This window comes from Argiope bruennichi, chromosome X2 (genome assembly GCF_947563725.1).
Source record: "Argiope bruennichi chromosome X2, qqArgBrue1.1, whole genome shotgun sequence".
Classification (NCBI taxonomy): domain Eukaryota; kingdom Metazoa; phylum Arthropoda; class Arachnida; order Araneae; family Araneidae; genus Argiope; species Argiope bruennichi.
Window position 1 is genome coordinate 67,412,771 of NC_079163.1, and position 16,256 is coordinate 67,429,026.

General features: G+C 28.6%; 1 protein-coding gene across 16 annotated transcripts in view; it reads right to left on the minus strand.

The window, feature by feature from the left end:
- Positions 1–16,256, minus strand: part of LOC129960066 (serine/threonine-protein kinase Sgk2-like) — a 72,889-nt gene that overhangs the window by 15,039 nt on the left and 41,594 nt on the right. For 9 of the 16 annotated variants that reach the window (XM_056073130.1, XM_056073142.1, XM_056073141.1 and 6 more), the window contains 10 exons: positions 12,899–13,023; positions 10,634–10,717; positions 9,698–9,846; positions 7,813–7,918; positions 7,643–7,710; positions 6,281–6,386; positions 4,237–4,404; positions 2,320–2,432; positions 1,920–1,956; positions 1,755–1,841 (listed from right to left, as the gene is read on the minus strand). In XM_056073130.1, the coding sequence (XP_055929105.1) occupies positions 1,755–1,841; positions 1,920–1,956; positions 2,320–2,432; positions 4,237–4,404; positions 6,281–6,386; positions 7,643–7,710; positions 7,813–7,918; positions 9,698–9,846; positions 10,634–10,717; positions 12,899–13,023 (1,043 nt within the window). Of the gene's footprint in view, positions 1–1,754; positions 1,842–1,919; positions 1,957–2,319; positions 2,433–4,236; positions 4,405–6,280; positions 6,387–7,642; positions 7,711–7,812; positions 7,919–9,697; positions 9,847–10,633; positions 10,718–12,898; positions 13,042–15,086; positions 15,224–16,256 lie in introns of those variants that run through there. The other 7 variants (XM_056073129.1, XM_056073131.1, XM_056073132.1 and 4 more) reach the window with 2 other exon arrangements.

Below are 16,256 nucleotides of genomic sequence, written 5' to 3' on the forward strand. Positions count from 1 at the left end.
TATAACATCGGACTAAATTATTCTACAAGGAATATTTTTATATAATCTTAAAAGGCAAAATTTTGCCTTTTTAATTATACCGAATTCATTTCCGTACATTTCTCTTCAATTTTAATTAATTTTTCAAAATTGAATTGAATAATGCAAAAGACTTCCAAGTAAGGGGCGTGTATGATGAGGTAACGTTGCTAGGTAACTATGAGACTATCGTTCTTTGTTTCTTTTGGTAACATTTTTTATTGGCTTTAAAAAAAAGCTTGCTTAATTAGACTACTACTGTTAAAATCTCTTTGCCTGCGTTTTATCGCACTAATAATTTTTTTTAAAAACATAAGTCAATCGCTGAAATTCAGAAGGCAAGGATGGTAACGATTTCCTAAGCAAATGAAATAATTTACTGTTGAAGAGGAAGAATACAAACTTAGATGTTAGAAAAAAACATTAACAGAATTCTGGAAGAACGATAGAAGAAAGTAAAAGCAGGTTATTAATAATTTATAGCAAGGAGGATGGATTTTGTTTTGTTTTGATGCTTAAGGTGACAATAATATTATAATTAATATACCTTATTATTAATAACAATATTATTATTAATATATATTATAAAATTAAAAGATAATTTATAAAACCATTTTGAATGTTTTTAATTAACTTTTACCAACTTGCTAAAATAATATGGTAATTATAAATTTAAACACTAAAAATGGGCTTAAATAAGCATTTCGAACATCTGTTTGCGTGAAAACTTAACACATTAGAGAAATATAAATGTTTGCATTTCTTTAACATAATACTTTAAAAATACATACGATATACTCGATTCATTAAAAATAAGCCACTAAAGCGAATAATTAAAGATGTATAATTTTTCGAAATTATGCTTTACACTAGACTAAGCAAATAAAAGAAAAGAAAAAAAAAAGGAATACTTCATTCCTAATTTGTCACGAACTTCACATATGACAGATATTCAATCTTGAAACACCCTCTGAAGTTAATCGATATATTATCTCCCCTCTTTAAAAAGTGCAGTAAGATGTTCAAGTATACCCCCCACACACACCCTCATCACTTTTGAAAAGAACCTAAGTTTTTCAGAGATGGGATATTGTAATCATATATGCTATTTTATTTAAAGAGAACCGGTTTTAATTGTTTCCAAGATGGTAAAACAAGGATTGTGTTCCCTCTCACTTGTTTGGAAACATTTGAATTTTCATTAATTTGGAGAGTAAAAACTCACTTTTCTCTTGAATGCAGAAGATTCTGCAGTATTGTTGTTTGCATATTGCCTAGATTGGGGCAAACACATGAACTGTCTGCCCCAAGTTAGTTTTGCAACACTTTAGTTTTCCAGACACTTTCTTAAAAGATTAAGAAAAAAAAAAAAAATCAAATATCCGTTATTTGTTGCAAAAATGCCCGTTTTTCCTTTTTGCTCTTGAAAAATTGAGATTGGAGGGTAATGCAACTTGATACGCGACTGTGTGAACACGATAATTCATAAAGAGAATGAACCCGGTAGAAGAAATTTGATAATTGATCTTCTTATTCAAACTGTTTGGGTTTCAATAGGTGTAGGGGGAGAAATATTTTTCCGAAATAAATTATCGATTTTCTTCACTAAAACATACACAAAAAATGTCAATTCTAGGGGAATAACAGTTTCAATTGCATCATATTCATAAATAAACAAAAGAATAAATAAACATATACCATTAATCATTATACATGCATAATATGCTAAATGTTACCTCAGGTGTCCCACAAAACGTGGTGGTCGTGTCTTTTTCAGCAAGACCTTCTTTACTCAAACCAAAATCTGTCAATACAACATGGCCCTAGAAAGTGAACCAGAAAATTAATTCCAAGTCCCACGAAGAAATCTGCCATTTAACCATTTAGAGAAAAATACTTACCTTATAATCCAAAAGGATATTTTCTGGTTTGAGATCCCTGTAAGAACAAAAGTACTTTATATTTCAAAAAAGTTACACAATCAAGTTTTTTTACACATTATAGAGTTGAAATAAAGCATTTTTCTATTTGATTTGTGTTTCTTTGATCAAATCAAAGGAATTCACTTATTTATCGTGCTGATACGACAAGAAATATTCAGTTTAAAAATTTTTGAAGTGACAAAATTCTTTTGCTTCAGTCAATCAGTTTCATGAAAGTACATCTGAATTTGTTAGTACTAAAAACTATGCCCTTTGGTGGATTATTAGTGTTCTTTTCCATGAATAAAACTTCTAATAACCAGTCCTTTTCACAAGTGAAAAAGAATTGAATCAATCAAAGAGGATGAAAAGTCCTTGCCTGTAGATTATGCCTTCTGAATGAAGATAGCCTAAAGCACTGGTAATTTCAGCGGCATAGAAGCGTGCTCTTGGTTCCGGAAAATATCTTTCGCGTTGAAGGTGAAAAAATAGCTGGAAAAACAATTAGACCATTAGAAACAAAATAACACGGGTTCTTATTTTATAGAAAGATTATCATCAAGCTTAAATGTTCATAATAAAAAAGGATCGTTAGAATGAATGCTCTTACTATACTTAATTGTATCCAAAAGAATCTGTGAATTGGCTATATAATAATTCAATAAAAGGATTTAAGACAATACATTCGGATGAAACTACAAAGACAAAGAAGAATTTCTTAAACTTCTAGAAGGAAAAATGTTTTTATCAGAGGAGAGATAAAATATTAAAATTCTTAAAACAGAAATTTTCATTGTCGTTGGAAATCCACTATGTTGTTTTTATGTATTTCACGAACAAAGCGTATATAATCAGTCGTAGAACAAGATATTTCTTACACAAACTTGACTATATACTTTCACAAAAGTGTGCAAATACCATCTTTCGTAGAAAAAATTAAATTACGTTGTAGCCGTATAAAAAAATAAGGATTCATTGCAAACACAGGGAAATTATATTTTATTTCAAAATCAAAAATACTATAAAAATAAAAGTTTCCATAAAAGGGCGAAATAAGAGCTTATTTCCTTACTGATTAAAGGAATTCCTTGTTAAATATAAAAAAATTTATTGGCACTATTTTCACCGAGTTCTATGTTTTCCATTTTATTTGATATATTTCTTTTTCAAAGCTAATAAAACTCTGAATAATTAACAGGTTAAAAATATTTTTTAAATTTTTTTTAATAATTTGAAAAATATTTTAAAATTTTATTATAATCGATAAAATTCGTCTTCAACTCGGTTATCAAACTCAATAAATAAGAATTCAGAATTGTAAGTTAAATATACACTTCAATATAGATTTCTGCTGTTTTTCTTTTGCACTCTAAATTCAGGAATAAGCAGTTAATGTGGATGCTCATCATCAGCCATTGGTTCAAAATGACCAATCCCCCCCCCCCCTCAAAAAAAAAACTTTTTTCAAACAAATCTGCAATTTAACTAAATTTTACATAGTTTTCTTTCATTGTTATCCGATTGATATTTCTTCTTCCTTCTTTTATAAAGGAATTTGCTATTACACAGTTGCTTTTTAATGATATGCAGTGAAATGCAGATTCGTTTCTCCCTCATTCCTTCTTTATTGCTCATTATATATCTTGCGACATGAATTGGCAAAATGTCAATTCATGTCCTAAAATGGGTACTCTTGATAATTACAAGGCTTTCAGACTAGCCGAATCTAAAAGTATAATGTAAGAACTGCTATTTGTAGTAGAAACAGGAATTTCTACACGTTGATTACAATAGGAGGCAAAGAAAGCATATCAGTATTTTAATATTACATTATGAATTTAAATTGAGCAAAAAATATTCTTGAAAAGAATGTAATTTGGTTTGATTCGCAATAAAAATGCATGAAAAGTGCATTGTTATTGTTACATCTTCGACCTCGTGTATAAGCAGGAAAAATATATATATATGAGAATGGTGCATTTGTATTGATTAGTACTATAAAATTGAAATGATGTTTCTCTATGGTTTGATACCTATATGCAAAAATGATTTTATATCAGATACTGGTATGAAGCTTTCAAAATGCCAATAGGTATCTTAAGGCTGAAGAAAAGAATAACATACCTAAATTCAAGTGAAGATGAGGTAAATTACTTTACAATAACTGCAGAAAGTTAAAAAAAATCTCTTGTATGAAAGTAATTCAGTTAGGAGAATGCATCAAAATTTTAAGTATCTTTTTGTTAGAGATAAAAAGAAATGCAATTTTTGAGATATGCATAACAAACTTTTTTACCTCTCCGCCATTAACATAATCCAATACGAAATAAAGCTTGTCAGGTGTTTGAAACGCATAATGAAGACCGACGAGGAAAGGATGATGAAGATTCTTCAGTAAGACGTTCCTCTCACTCATCACGTGGTTTTTTTCGTTTCGTTTCAAAATCATTTTCTTTTGTAAAACCTTTAAACAAAATATTAAAATCAGCATACTCACTAAGAAGTATCAATTACTGAATCATTTTGTTACATCTCACATGCATTTATCACATACATAAGGAAAGATTTAGAATACGTAAGGGAAAAAAAATAATGCTAAAAGTATATTTCGAGATGAAGACTCTTATTACAACGATTTTATTTTCACCCTTTTGATTAGTTTTTTTCTACTTTTACATACTTTAGGATTATAAAAAGAATATAAAAAAGAATATTTAAAAAATGCTAATTATAAAATGACATAACTAAAATGTATTATTTTTGCTTTAAACAAGATTGAATTTTTCATTCAATAATTTTAAAACATTTTTCAGCAATAAATCTAGAATCCAAAATCAGTAGTGGCCTAAGTAGGTTAAACGATGGCATGTCTAAAAATCATGAATCTGAAAAGTTATGAATTCTACTCTTTGACTGTGCTCTCAGCCAAGCTTTTTGACCGATATGTTATACAGCGACGAATCGTTCACTGCGGTCAGGTTTTGCTGAAGGATGAGTTCTTGTTTTTTCTACCAGATTAAACATGCAGGGATCGACTTCCTTTGATAAAGGGAAGAGGAAAGAAATATCCACCATATAATGGAGGTAAGTTCCTAATAACTTTTCTTTAGTACGAGTTGCTGATTTTTGGTCTTAGGTTTATAAAAATTAGGCGGATGTAGAATCTTAAAAATTTCTTGCTTTTTAACTCAAACAATTTTAATAGAGTTATATCAATATAGAATTAGCTCAAATTAGTGAAGAAATTGCAACATTACTGAAAATATAGAAAATAACACAAAAAATTAGTGTTGTCACACTCCAAACAATCTAAGTTCCAAATGCTAATATTTTTTCGAATTCAAAATATAATCACCAATAAATTATTTGGCTCTTAACAGTTAATTGAAAGACAACGCAATAATATTGAAAAGAACATCAATAAATATCTGAAGAATGAATTATTAAATGAACATTTATGGGTTTAAACTCTTTGCGAAAAAAATTTTACCTTTATGTTGGGATATCAATAAATTTTAATGGTTGCACCCATTACAGTGCAAATAATATTTTCCCATATTTTGATTAAATATAGATTCAACAATGTGACAGGAAAGTGAAATAATATTAAACCATTATTAGCATTATTTCGTGATAAAATCTGCTGAATGAATTGCAAATCTTTAAAAAATTCATCTCGGCGAATTGGAAAGCAAAGGTAAATTCCTTTACATCTAAGTTCCTATCTGGCTATATAGATTGTTGATGTTAGAAAAAGTTAAAATTAGTGCTTGAAAATCAATTTTCAGCCCCTAATTTCCAAGATATTTTAGCTAAAGAATAAATACAAAAGGTTGTTCGTCTTAATGAGGTGCTAATTTGGCTAATCGGATTTATTTTTCTATCTTCAATATTAAGAAAGTTTTAGCGAAATGAGAATTTTCATCTCCCACCATTCTCACCCCTTTGAGCTAAATGGGCCATTTACGAGTCGAGATTTTTACATTTAATTTCGTCCATCAAATGATATTACATTTAATCATTACCATTAAATCTCGTCCTAGAATTTTACATTTCTAAGAGCCTATTCCAAGCCAAATGAAATCCAAACAAAATGCTCTAATTATCCTGTTCACAAGATAACATGGGCAAATCGTTATCCGCATATCAAACCTTAGAACGAAGGGTGGTTTTGGGTTCTAGGGACTATGATCAGTAAAGAACTGCAGAAATTTTCCCGAAGTCTTGTCACGAGAATCATTGCATTAGTTAGCCTTCCTATAGGATTCTACCTAAAAAATGCTTCAGGATATTCCAAAAGTTTTAATTAACGCATCAAGAAATCATCAAAAATTACTCACCTTTACAGCATAAACATTTCCTTCGGTTTTATGCTTAGCCAATAACACACGTCCGAAACTACCTTTGCCAATAACTTTCAAAAACTCAAAGTCGCTGGGCTTCACACTGAAATAATTAGTTGATTATATATTAAATTACATTAATGCTTATCTAAACTGAATTTTAATAACGGATTTCTCGAAGATAGTTATTTTGTTTGGATAAATTACATTCATAGGCAAGGAGTAAATGAAAATGAATTCGAACAAAATTGTTATCATTTCAACTAATTTTCGTTTTATGTATATGGTATCTCACCAATAAATGTACTGCGAAATATTAAGAGTAATGAGTAATAAGAGTATTAAATGTTTAATTTGTACTCTGCCATTTATGTTAAATAGAGAGCATTGATAATGAGTTTGAATAATTTGTAGGCAACAGTAATTCACTTTATTTGTTTAAATTTGTATAACAGGATATTATATAAGGAAGAAAATATTGAGTCATTTAGCAGAAATAGATTGAATGTTTTAAAATCTAATAAAGAAAGTATAAATCTGAAGATAAATACATTTCAGTGTGAAAATAACCCTAGCTTTCATTCTGTTGCTTTGAATGTTAATAATACTTGTGTTAGATTATTTTATATTAAAAAAAAAGAAACAAACAGAAAAAGAGCACATCTTTATATCGTTAAAATGTACAGTGTTAAGGTAACCACATTAACTTTCAGTTTTCCTCAAGTGTATTAACTGAAAATATGTTGTTTATTTGTCTAGGGTATAGAAATCGAAGTTAGGGATTCGTACGTAAGTACACGGATAACCCTACAGAGAACCTAAAAAGCTATAACAACATTTCACAAACCTACTTTTTTTGAACAAACTGAAGTACAGGCCATGTTTTTCTTTCTTTCAAGCGAGCAATTTATTGCAAACGAAAACTTCATTTGAGGATACTTGGATGTTCATTTAATTTTCTCCAATGAGAAGCAAAAGGCCATAAGAGCAAATGAGCTTGTTTCGCCCATTTAAAAAAACAAATCACAAAAACATTATCCCCGATTTATTCAAACGTAACACATTTTGAAGTGACAGAAAATTATATACATGAATAAAGCTAAGAATATGAATTCTTATTGCGTGAATCATTATTTAAAATTTTTAATGAAGGGTGAAAAGTTAATTTTATAATTTTGATAGGAAAAAGTTCGCGATGAAGCATATTTCCCATTGATTTTGTAAAAACTAACTAAACTAATTTTAATAATTAAACTAATTTTTCATAATTTCAATGAATGTAAACCTTAAAATTTCGAAAAGTGTCATTAAACTTTCAACTTGAAAATGTTAAACAAAATTTAATTGAGTTATGCATACTTCTTTTTTTCTTTTGGGCCTAGATCTACTGGTTTTTCTTCTTTATCAGCATCAGAGCCTTTCTCTTCCTATTCAATACAAGATGAATCAAAATGATTCTTAAAAATGACATGGAATCATAATAAACAGAGCATGATTCATTGAAGAAGCATTTAAAAAACAATACTTACTGAATATAATGCTTCGGCAAGATCTTGAACTTTTTCTAAAGGTCCTTCATCCGAAGAAAGCGGGACTAGATTTTTATCAACATTTAAAAATTCTCTTACTTCAGCGCTGAAAAGAATTCAACATTTCAATGAAGAAATAATTTCAAGTACAAGTAAAATCAAAGATGATTTACAAGAGTTGTTAAAACTAATTTTACCAAGAGCATTTTCATTAATGTCATTTCATATAGCCTAACAAAAATGAATCAAACCTGATTAGAAAAGCAAGTAAACACTCCGACATCATGGAAATCATTTCCAATTTTTTAATCAAAGATATTGTTTTGTAAATTAATCAAACTTTTAAATCGTAACAGAAGGTAATTATCAGATTCATTCCATAAATGGGATATGAGAAAATTTATTTGCAATGCTTTGCCTCTCTCTCTAAATGCCGTTTAAGAAGAGAAAGAACTGATTAACATCAGCAGCAGACTTCCATCATACAGTTGACTTTATTCTCCAGTGAGGAGCTAAATTTCATGAAGCAGGACATTTTTCATTCACTGAATGCGTACGAAAAAAGACTATAAAATTGCGAAGTTAATAAGATGGCAGAAATTTAGACGAGAAATTTTAGTCTTTCTTAAAAAGTGCTAACTTCAAAATTTTAACTATGCATTACTTTTTAAGAAGTCTATTTGCTATTAAAAAGTAAACTTTAGTAAAATTATGCATTTATAAAAAATTTATTTTAAAGAATTGACAAATATTCAGTATTTCGAATATTATTTGGAAAGGAGGCTCTAATAGCATCATCCTTTAATCAAGTACGAGAAAAAAATTCTATACATTGCTGCAATCTCGCCAAAATTCAACGAATTACATAATAAAACTAAGCTCATTCGAGTAGCGCTTCGAAATTACACTAGATCTATTTTGGTCAAGTCAATTGACGAAAATTTTAGAATGATTAAATAAGACTTTTTTATATTGAAATAGACGAGAAAATTCTATCTATATGCAGAATTATGCATAATGGTTTCACATAGACTGGCACTGTTGAAGATTAACTTGGTTAAAATTACCATTTTTCATTAACCTTCAGAATCTGATATGAAAGCATTATATCGGATCAAAGCTTTAACACTATGTTTACCAAAGGGTCATTTTGGCCCCTCCGAGAAAACTTTTAGTTAATTTTCTTCAAGAAAATTATTGCCGTATTTTATGAGAATATTTTAATTTTTACTCACATTTATAAGACATATGATCGCAAATATCTTTTTTTGGTTTCGGAGGAATGTATATAGTATACCTACTTTTACCGAAGGGGTCATTTTGACCATTCGAATAAATATTGTTGAGAACACATACATTTATATTTAAATATGTAACGGCTTGATAGGGACGTACATAGATATAGGTATAAATATGGAAATAAGTATGTGTTAGTAAAATGTGTGTATATAAGAAGACGAAGACGAAAGTTAGTCAGATAGAAGCCATTATAGGTTGTTAGTAAGAAATCGTGAAAGTCAATGTTTTGGTAGTAGAATAAATGGTCTTGAAGACTTAGATTGGAAAATAAACACTTTTTTTAGTAAATAAACACATAAGAACTGTTTCTTCATTACACTATACCTCAACAAATATATTGAAAATGTACAAGTTTTTCTACTTTAACTTTATAAGATAGGTCAATTTATATATTTTTTAATTAAATACCGAAAGGGATCATTTTGACAACTTTGGTAGAAATAGGTATATATCCACAAATGGTAAACCTAATGTTAAATATGAAATGATTCATTTCCTTACTAAGATAATTAAAAAAGATTCATCTTTAAGATGCATTCAAAAATACAGTTAGGGAATGCTATTATTAAAATAAAGTATCTTTTACCTCTGTAAGAGACATGGCTCAGAGACAAGCTTCTGTACAAATTCATTTAACCCTTGCCGTCTGTTTTTGATGAAATCTGAGCTAAAATTATTACCAAACAATTTCTTTCCAGGTAATTTTAATGGAATGTTAGGATACTGACGCTTCAGCTGAAAAACAAATTCAAATGAAAAAATTTCAGAATTAGTTTTGAGAATTTTAACAATTATTCTCTGTATTATTAAACTGTCTTAAGTAATGAAAATCGTGATAATTGAGATATTAACAAAAAAAATCATGAAATTTTTCTTAAATTTAAATTTTTTCCATTTTTTTTTAAATAAAGAAACGGAGAGATGTTTTCAAATTTCGAAGAGAATGGATTAGAACAATACATATCTTTAACTTAATCCACATGCCAACAGGAATCAAACACTGCCATATTAGTTAACAGATTTGCAGTTTATTTTTACTAATCTATTTTGAACACATCACAGTAGTTGTAAATTTAGGTATAATTAATGAATGTGTGTGTTTTTTGAAGAGTATTTTCATAGTAGTCAACTTGAACTATTTTATCTAAAGAATTTTCTCTTTTAAAAATCGAAATAGAGCAAAATTAGAACACAAAACATCATTGATTTGTTGTAAGAGGTTAAATACTGAATATTTCTTCATTGCAAAACATTTGACAGCAGAAATAACGATATTATTGTAAAAAAGATTATTTTCAGTTTCCACTATAAAAAAATTAGTTGAAATTTAATACACACTTCGTAGGTTACGAATAAACGTCTTTGTTTTCCTTCCTAATAATCTAATTATGGATGAAATGTGAATCAGTTTAAAGAGGATAATCAGACTCCGTAATAAAATGCATCACAAACATTTAAAAAAAAATATGAAATGCAGTATATGCTTTAAAATTGCTAATATTAAAAATTTATTTTCACTTACTATATCTAAAAGTTTGCTGAATTCGTTATACCGACGAAAGACAAACCATTTATGGCCAGCAGCTTCGACTACTACTTTATAAACCTAAAACAAGAATAATTTGTAATTAATTTACGAACGTTTTTAATAAGCTGAAATATAAATGGATACATTTTTGACGAACCTTCAGTTTATGAAAAACATCAACACTTTTTGTTTTCTTATTTTGACAGTAAATAGGTCCTTTGTATTCTGCATGATGCGAGTTTTTCCGAGAGCCTTTTTCTCAAATATTTCTTACGTATTCTAGATTCATTTTCCAGAACAAGAGCTGAGATGCAGTTTCAATTCAGATTTGAATTAAATACAACTAAATATTATGCCCACTGTTTCTACAGAAATAATGAAGATCATCCTGAGTAATGACAACAATTTATTATAGTAGTGATCATGTGATTATGGTTATTATAGAATTTAAGATGTAGATTATAAATTTGTCGAGTTGGAAAAACAAATCAGTTATATAGTAGAAGCTAATGAAAACGGACAATCAGAAGTTTATTGAATGTGTCATTATAGATGTAATTGAAAAAATATTGTTGAAAAAAATGAAATGGATTATTTTACAATGATAACGCATGATAACATCATTGCTTTTGATATTGCATCATCCTGTAAGGTTCTGCATCAACTGCATGTATCAAATATGAAAAAAATTACGGATGATGCGTTTTCATTAATGATTGATTGGTTAATTTCATTAACCAATTAGTTAATTTTCTTAACCAATTAACCCAGATATTAAGAAGATAAAAATTACAATGAAAAATAAATATCAGCCGATTCCATGAAAAAGGTTAAATTTTCTTCTCCATGATTATTTCAAGGATTTTGACATTTGAAATAATGTACGAACACCAATATATTTTTTTATTTGATAACTATATTCCGAGAATTTCAGGCTGTTTCATAAATGACATGAAGCTGGAAAGCAAAGCAATGACCAGCCACTACATTTTTATGATATTTTTTAAGTTTTAGCAAATGGCATCTGGGTTTTTCATTCTATTGCCATTCCAACTTTATCAAGAAAACCTTGTACTTCATAAGCTGCATAATCTTCGCTAGTATTCACGGATTTTTGTTCGGATACTTATGGGAAAGGAAGATGTTTTTTAGAAATAAATATATTTATTGCTTTTTATCATCGCTGTATTTTACACCTTGGACTTGCCCTAGTATTTTACGTACATACAAGCTTACATTTATCGTACAAGCTTTTGGAATTCTCCATGTAGTGATGAAGTTTTAGGCATTACGGGAATGGAACATTTAACTACAGCTTCTAAATGGGTAGAAAAGGTTTGGCCAGCAGAGAAGCATCATTGATTCTACATCTAAATTACATTGATTCTACAGCTAAAAAAATTAAACAGTTGAATTATAATGATAACTGTAGAAAAATATCATCAGAAGTTTCTACATGATAAAATCTCTGCTTCTTTTTTTAGAGCTTGAAATCACCTGACAAATATTCGTGGGAAGTATAGTCAGAATCAGTTTGTGAGAATCTCGATTTATGTTTCCTCTAACTGACCATATGGATTTTGAAGCTATTTCTGGTGGTATTTCCGACCATTGAGCCCAACAAAAAAAAAAAGGCATATCATAAAATCAGTGCTTCATAGAACCAATGATTCAGACATTCCATCTATGTAGCCAAAACCCAAGAGAAGACTCAATTGTTTGACCGTCGAATAGTAAATATTAGGCATGATAAGTTGGATTAAATTTAAACATATTGATTGCCACATGACTCGCCTGTGATTCCCGCCTATTATCTAATTAGTTCACACCTATCTGATTAGATAACCTCTTCTGTAATAGATAACAAAACATCATCCCATTAGATTATCTACTTACAGGCGCAAACTGTGACAATTATTGTGTTAAATGAGAGTGCACAATTGAATTCCTACTCGCCCATTGTGTGCCTTATTTTTATTTCATGAGCTCACTTATACATAGAAGTCCAATTTTGAATTCATTCGCAAATCGACTTAAATAACTGGAAACCAAATGAAAAGCTGTCAATAACTATGATATTCAAATTATCGAATTCTAAAATTACTTACATACGGAATCGCTTGCCATATTTGATTAAACTGCATCCAACGAGAATTTTAAAATCTATGCATAAAATACACCACTTTCGTAAAGGTTCCTTACAGATACAAATATAATAATTCTTTATAAGCAAATATTAAGTAAATCCGATTTATTTACCGTGAATTTCTTGTTTTTTTCTATGGTTTCGGAATTTGTGACACTAACGGTGGGCGAGGTGGCTCCTGCTTCTGTTTCTGGTACTGGTTCATTTCCAGATGAATTCATCACTTTTATGTCAGTGGCTGGAATAGTATTGTATTCTATATAAGATATATGAAGTACAAAAAATATTACAGAACGATTAGTTAATAGGTAACGATGATAAATAGATGTAAAAAACACATTAAACCATTAAACATTTAAAGTGTACAGCACTTCCAAAAAAAAAAAAAAGTGAAACATACAGAATTTTTTTTATTCTTTAAAGAAAGTTTTTCTTAAATGGTATTTAGAAGTGCATTATAAAGTGTATTAAGTCTTCTTAATTAAATAGTATTGTAAATAAGGGTATTTAAATGCAAAACATTTAAAAAAATCATGGCTAGCTTTTCAATTTTATTACTTTAAAATGTCTCATGCAAGGGAACAAAATTTATAATGAAGTATTAAAAAGTGAGCATGCCTTTTTACTTAGCATACTTACAGCTTTATTTCAATTAGCTTTTAAAACAGTTATGCAGTCATTTTTCGATCATGGAATTTTGATTTTGGAAAGTTGATAATTGTAGTGACTCATACTGAGACATTTTATTAAGCTATTTTTATAGTACTTGATGCAAGATTTTTTTAAACTGTGGGTTGGGACCCCAAATAGGGATGGAAAAATCTGGAAATATTTTCTAAAAATCTCATTTTAAGACATATCTCCTTAAGCTGCAACTCAATTTCAGATTAATCCTAATTCCACCTAATTTTCAAAAATGATCCAAATTTTAATTTGTTTTCATACAAACCTGCTGTCTCATTCAGTGTGGTTTAGCCCTTGATAGCTCATTACTTGCTGTCTTTTATTAACTACCACTTCTTTCAAAAAAAAAAAATTGCTACAGTAGTTAAAATTTAGAGTTACTAACAATACCCTCTTTTAATGTTTCTATGCAAGAAATACAAAAAATTGATATCTATGCTATGATGTATTTTGGCCATTAGTGATCAACTTCTTTGTTAGTCATATAGGGAACAAGTGCAAAATATAGGCAGGTAATTAAAATTACTGAGTATAACATCTTTGAACTCGCATGTGCAACAGGATGTAATTAGCGACCCCCCCCCTTTTTTTTTTTTTTTTTTTCAAGAAAGGGCTTTTTGAAGCTTTTGTCGAAATTGAGTATCAATAGAAAATAGTTATGACTCGTATGGCCTTTTTCCCATTTGAAGCTCTGATTGTGCCAATAAATGAAATTGTAGTTTTGAAGTCTTCAGAAATGTTGCAGTTTGACTGTTTTCTACAGAATCTTTACACAGTTATTTAAATATTGCTATAAATGTGATAAATATTTCTAACATTGATCATATATATGGTGCATGTTACCAGTTATTTTTTTTTAGTCTGCTCTATTTAAATAAGCAACTCTGAACTATTTACAGAAATTAGAGTTCTTTGTTAATTGAAGAAAGGTGTGTCCATAGAATAGATTGTTAATATACTTTCAGAACTTAAAATAATAAAAATATCGTTCCTTAGTTATTTTCTTTAGAAGTTGGAAAGTTATTAATATTACTTTAAATTTTATGCTTTGAAACATTGATTTCCGATGCTATGATTAATCACTTTAATTATTTGGAGGCATAAATCCTTTCTTTTAAATTTAAATTACGTAAAATCTAAACTAGAACTAGAAATCTTTCCAAACTAAAATAGAAAATGTTAGTAGAAATAAGTAGAAATACAAGAGTTCACTAATTTGTCAAGCTACATAGTTTTTCAAGGCAAGTTTATTAAAAAGTTTGATTAATTTTGATCTGGAATTAAAAAATGAATGTCATTCGTTATCCGAATAATTCCAGCTCTTCTATTATACATAACTCAACTGGGAGAAGTATCTTTTACTTACGTTTGGTATTTTCATTTCATGTCAAAACTCAAAGTTCAATTTTTTATGTGAAAATAAACAAGCTCCTCCAGTTCAATCGTACATTAGGTTTTGGAGTTAATACGAATACTACAAAAGGTCATCATACGTAAATAAGGAAACAAGTTCCTATTGTTTTTTAACGGATTCTAAAAACTTCCGCACTTTTGCGCATGTGTTAGGATAAGTTTAATTCGACAAAATAGGGGAGAGGGAAAGGATGAGATGTTTACATTTAAGAATAAAGTAAATTCCGGAAATGCGTACATCCTTCCGCGTCTCACCACTTGGTGAAATAGAATCGTCGAAAAGTTGTCGCCCCAGGATACTGAAACGAACAGTATAAATGTTGAAATCGCGATTTCTTATGAATTAAAATGTAATAATTATTTTCATATTACATTTTACACAATATTTAAGAAATACATTTTCCTTTGAATGTCGAGTAAAATTTTATATGAAAAAGAAAATCCTAGAAGCTCTGATTCACCAGACAATTTTTAGGAATTGTTTGGTTTTTCAACTTAAATTACCATTAATAAATAAAAAAATACAAAATTTGTGGTTTATTTGCCGAAAATAATTGCAAATTAACGTCAGGTGGAAAATACTGCTTAAATAATTTTCTTTTGTAGTACGTTACTTTTATTTGAATTTGTTGAGTATTACTCTCTGCTGACCTCGTTATAACTGCTCAATTGTGTGTTTAGTAAACAGATACTCAAAGGATGTTCCTATTAAGTTATCTTTTTCTTCTGTAAATTATTATAACAGAAAGTTGAATACTACATTACAAGAACAAAAAGTCTTTCTAAATATCACGTTCTGAAATAAAAATATTTCTAATCACATGCTCAGTTTGCAGTATTATATAGAATGCAAGAAATATGGACTTAGCAGAATGATTCTAAATTAACACAAGAATAAAAAATATAGGTAAGAAGTTTACATCTATTGTTTATAAAACAAAGATTAATTATTAATAGACTGCATAAAATTATAGTTCGAATCAGCAAGCTGTCTAGAATGTTTTCTAGATAGATGCAAGCAGGCTGATAAAGATGATAATATATTTTTAATGCTTGGTAAAATTACAATTTCGTGCAGCAATAGGTCAGCGGCTTTAAAATTTGAAATTGGGTATAAACATTAAGTTAATTTATATCAATAATAAGAAAAACACAATGAAAAACAGACAGAAAAAAAGAAGTTGCAATAAAAATTTCCAAAATGAAGAATCACACAGAAATAATCTTGTAATTAATCTTTTATTGCATACTTTCAAAAAATTATTCATCGTTAAATAATTTTAGAATAAAAAGATACATTGAGAATTTTAAATTTATTTTATATTTAAGGATATATATGATAGTGTTTTATATAATATTCATGTTCATATAAAA